The sequence below is a fragment of the Haliaeetus leucocephalus genome, unplaced genomic scaffold, assembly GCF_000737465.1.
Source record: "Haliaeetus leucocephalus isolate CR32 unplaced genomic scaffold, Haliaeetus_leucocephalus-4.0 Scaffold227, whole genome shotgun sequence".
Taxonomy (NCBI): Eukaryota; Metazoa; Chordata; class Aves; order Accipitriformes; family Accipitridae; genus Haliaeetus; species Haliaeetus leucocephalus.
Window position 1 is genome coordinate 718,132 of NW_010972663.1, and position 4,301 is coordinate 722,432.

At 61.0% G+C, this 4,301-nt stretch overlaps 1 protein-coding gene across 1 annotated transcript in view; it reads left to right on the forward strand.

The window, feature by feature from the left end:
* Positions 1–390: 390 nt before the first annotated feature.
* Positions 391–4,301, forward strand: part of STRN4 (striatin, calmodulin binding protein 4) — a 5,990-nt gene continuing 2,079 nt past the window's right edge. Inside the window, exons 1-9 of the mRNA XM_010567218.1 lie at positions 391–435; positions 1,218–1,321; positions 1,459–1,532; positions 1,617–1,695; positions 1,794–1,952; positions 2,043–2,199; positions 2,861–2,999; positions 3,112–3,213; positions 3,312–3,427. Coding sequence (XP_010565520.1) covers positions 391–435; positions 1,218–1,321; positions 1,459–1,532; positions 1,617–1,695; positions 1,794–1,952; positions 2,043–2,199; positions 2,861–2,999; positions 3,112–3,213; positions 3,312–3,427 — 975 coding nt within the window. The remainder of the gene's footprint in view (positions 436–1,217; positions 1,322–1,458; positions 1,533–1,616; positions 1,696–1,793; positions 1,953–2,042; positions 2,200–2,860; positions 3,000–3,111; positions 3,214–3,311; positions 3,428–4,301) is intronic.

Sequence of the window (4,301 nt, forward strand, 5' to 3'; positions counted from 1 at the left end):
GTGAGTGTCCCCCTGCCCTGTTATTAGGGACCCCCCCTCCAGTATTGGGGATCCCCACCCCCCTGTGAGGGTCCCCCTGCCCTGTTGTTGGGGACCCCCCACCCTGGTGTGAGGGTCACCCCCACCCCGGTATTGGGGATCCCCCCACCCCAGTATGAGGGTGTACCCCACCCTCTTATTGGGGATCCCCCACCCCGGTATTGGGCCCCACCCCAGGCTTTGGTATTGAGGATCCCCCCACCCCAGGCTTTGGTATTGAGGATCCCCCCACCCCAGTATGGGTGACCTCTCCTGCACCTTACTACTGGGGAAGCCCAGCCCCAGTACTGGGGTCCCCCCCCCTGGTATCAGGGACGCCCTGCCTTGGAATTGGGGACCCTCAGTTCCGGTATGAGGGACCCCCTAGCCTCAGGATTGGGGACCCGCTGCATCCCAGTATAGGGGACCCTCAGCCCCAGTATTGGGGATCCCCTGCTTCACTTCAATGGCTCCCCTGTGCCCGTGTATCAAGGATCCCCATGCCCTGGTATCAGGGACCCCCCCTGCACCCCAGTATTGGGGACCACCAGCCCCAATAACAGGGATGGGGTCACCCCATCTCAGAGCACTGGCTGCGTCCCCCTGCCCTGCTTCTGGGGACCCCCCCACCCCTGTCACCGAGCCCCCAGCTTATGGCACTGGTCCTGGGGCCACTGGTGTCACTAGTGGGGCCACCAGTGTCCTATGTCCCTCCCAGGGCTGTCACCAAGCCCTGGGGACACCATTGTCCCTCCCAGGACTGGCACTGAGCTGTGGGGCCACCGGTGTCACTCCTTGGGCCACCGGTGTCCCTCCCAGGACAGTCACTGTGCTCTGGGGCCACTGGTGCCACTCCTGGGACCTCAAATGTCCCTCCCAGGACAGGCACCGAGTTCTGGAGCCACCAGTGTCACACCTGGGGCCAGCGGTGTCCCTCCCAGGACTGTCACCAAGCCTGAGGGCCATCCATGTCACTCCCTAGGCAGGTGTCAGTGCCACCTCCTGTCCCGGTGGGCTGGTGCCACTTGTCCCTGTGTCACCCACCCTTCATGCCCCTCCAAACATGATGTCCTCCCTGCAGCCCTCCCCACCCCCTTGTCCCCTAGCTTTTGCATTGTGGGAGTGGGGTGTTATTGGGGGGGGGGCAGTGGTGGCTGGGAGGGGTCCCCTGTCACTGTGTCCCTGCCGTGTCCCCGCAGGCGCAGGTGGCCTTTCTGCAGGGTGAGCGCAAGGGGCAGGAGAACCTCAAGACGGACCTGGTGCGCCGCATCAAGATGCTGGAATATGCCCTGAAACAGGAGAGGTGGGTGACACCCCAAAACTCAGTGGTCCCCCTGCTCATTTTGGGCGTCACCATCCCCTCCTCCTGTCGGGGGAGCCACCAACCCCCCGTCGTTTTGGGGCCACTGTCACCTGTCCCCCACCTCCTCTTCCTTCCAGGTCCAAGTACCACAAGCTAAAATTCGGCACCGAGCTGACACCAGGGGAGAAGAAACCAGAGGGGACAGAGCCGGGTGAGTGTGCCTGTCCCTGGTGAGGGGGGGTGAAACGTGGGTTTTGGGGTGTCTGACCCCCAAAATGTGCCCCCCATCCCACAGTGTCCAACGGCCCCACGGAGGTGACATCGTTGGAGGGTGGCCCACTGGCCTGGAAGGAGGGACGGCAGCTGCTGCGGCAGTGAGTGGAGCGGGGGCCTACAACAGCAGAGGAGGGGGGGCAGTAGGTTTTGGGGTGTCCTGAGCACACCCTTTCCGTGTGTTTCCCCCCCCCGCCAGGTACCTGGAAGAAGTGGGGTACAGTGACACCATCCTGGACATGCGGTCGCGCCGGGTTCGCTCACTGCTGGGTCGCGGTCCCCCGACCTCCCCGGCTCCTGGAAGCCCCCCAACCGCAGACTCCCTCCTGGTGCGGCGGATCGAGGAGCAGATCCAGAGGTAAGGAGTGGGGGGAGGAAGGTATGGGGTGTTTTGGGGGCTTCACTGGGCCCCCCCCTGCAACTTAACATGGGTGTTTCCCATCCTCAGGAATGCTGGGAAGGAGACGGAGGAGCGGGGGGGCGGGGGGTGCCTGGAGCAGGTCCCCTTTCCGCCCAGTGGTGAGGATGAGGACAGTGACGAGGATGAGGATGCTGAGACCCTTCCTCCCTCCACCCAGCCCCAGCACAAGAAGCAGCGAGTCAAGGTAAGCAGCTCCCCAAAAATCTGTGGGGGTGTCCCCCAAAGTTGGGTGTCCATCAAACCTGGGCACCCCCAAAGCTGGGGGAGTGGGGTGGGTCCCAAACCTAGGTGTCCTCTAGACCTGGGGAGGGATGCTCCCTAAATCTGAGGCATCCCCCATACCTGGGGGGGTCCCCCAAACTTGAGGCATTCCACAAACTGGACATGCCCCAAACCTGAGGTGCTCCCCAAGGGTGGGGATCCCCTAAACCTCAGCATGCCCCAAACCTGGTGGGGGGGAGGGTGTCCCTTAAATCTGGGATCCCCCCGAACCTGGGGAGGAGTCTCCCAAACCTGGAGGGCTCCCTCAAACCTCAGGGGTGTCCCTCAAATCTGGGGGTCCCCCAAAGCTGGGAGGAGGTGTGTCTGCCAAACCTGGGTGTCCCCTAGACTTGGAGGGGGGGGTGCGTCCCCTAAATCTGAGGCATCCGCCAAAGCTGGGGGGGTCCCCCAAACCGGGCATTCCCCAAACCGGGCATTCCCCAAATCCCAGGGGGATCCCACAAACCCAGTGGCTGCAGGGAGCAGCACTTGTACCCCCTGTTTCCACCATCTTGTCTCCTGGTGGCTTTGGGGGTCCACCCCAAAACAGGCTGTGACACCCCCCCTGTTCCTCCTTTCCTCAGCTCACCCCCAAACCCCTTCTGCCTGAGGTGGAGGATGAGGATGATGATGAAGACTCAGAGGATGCCCTCAACGAGTTCGATTTCCTGGGCTCTGGGGAGAATGGCGCTAGGCAGCGGACCGGGGAGGGTGTGGAGCTCGGTGAATACTGCTGGGGGGCGGTGCGGGGGGAGTAGTGGATTTGGGTGGATGCCCCTTGACCCCCCCACCCCCGACTTTGACACGGAACCTCCTGACCCCCGTGTCCCAGCAGAGAGCCGCCGGGGCCGGCTGCAGGGGATGCTGGCCGACCTGCGGGATGTGGACGGGCTCCCACCGAAACCTGCCACTGCAGGGCCACCGCGGCCTCATGAAGGTATGGTCCTGGGGGTCCCCATCCCCCTGGGGTGGTCCTTGTGTTCCCTGGAGGTGCCCTCGTTCCCCAGGGCTGCCCCCAGCTGTTCCCCTCCACAGGGTCTCTGGGTATCTCCTCCGACGTCTTCATCATGGACAGCATTGGTGGTGGTGCCGTCAGCCTGGGAGACCTGGCCGACCTGACTGTCACCAATGACAACGAGCTCAGCTGTGATGTGAGTGACCTGCCAATGTCCCCATGGTGTCCCCAAACATGCTCTGAGCATCCCCTGGGCTCTGCTGTCCCTGTTGTGTCACCAAATGTGGCCCTAAGTGTCCCCTGGGCTCCGCTGTTCCCATAGTGTCCCCAAACGTGGCCCTGAGCATTCCCTGGGCTCCACTCTCCCTGTTGTGTCCCCAAACATGGCCCTGAGCTTCCCCTGGGCTCTGCTGTCCCTGCTGTGTCCCCAAACCTGCCCTGAGCATTCCCTGGGCTCTGTTGTCACTGTCATGTCCCCAAACCCCCATGACTATCCACCCTGGACAACCCCAGTCCCAATCACATCCCTTTGATGCCCCCTTGTTGTGGTTTAACCCCAGCCAGCAACTAAGCACCACACAGCCGCTCACTCACTCCCCCCCATCCAGTGGGATGGGGGAGAAAATCAGGAAAAGAAGTAAAACTTTTGGGTTGAGATAAGAACGGTTTAATAGAACAGAGAGGAAGAAACTAATAATGATAATGATAACACTAATAAAATGACAACAGTAGTAATAAAAGGATTGAAATGTACAAATGATGCGCAGGGCAATTGCTCACCACCCTCCGACCGACACCCAGCCAGTCCCTGAGCGGCGAATCCCTGCCCCCCCTTCCCAGTTCCTAAACTAGATGGGATGTCACATGGTATGGAATACACCGTTGGCCAGTTTGGGTCAGGTGCCCTGGCTGGGCATGAGAAGCTGAAAAAAACCTTGACTATAGTGTAAACACTACTGAGCAACAACTGAAAACATCAGTGTTATCAACATTCTTCAGATACTGAACTCAACACATAGCACTGTACCAGCTACTAGGAAGACAGTTAACTCTATCCCAGCTGAAACCAG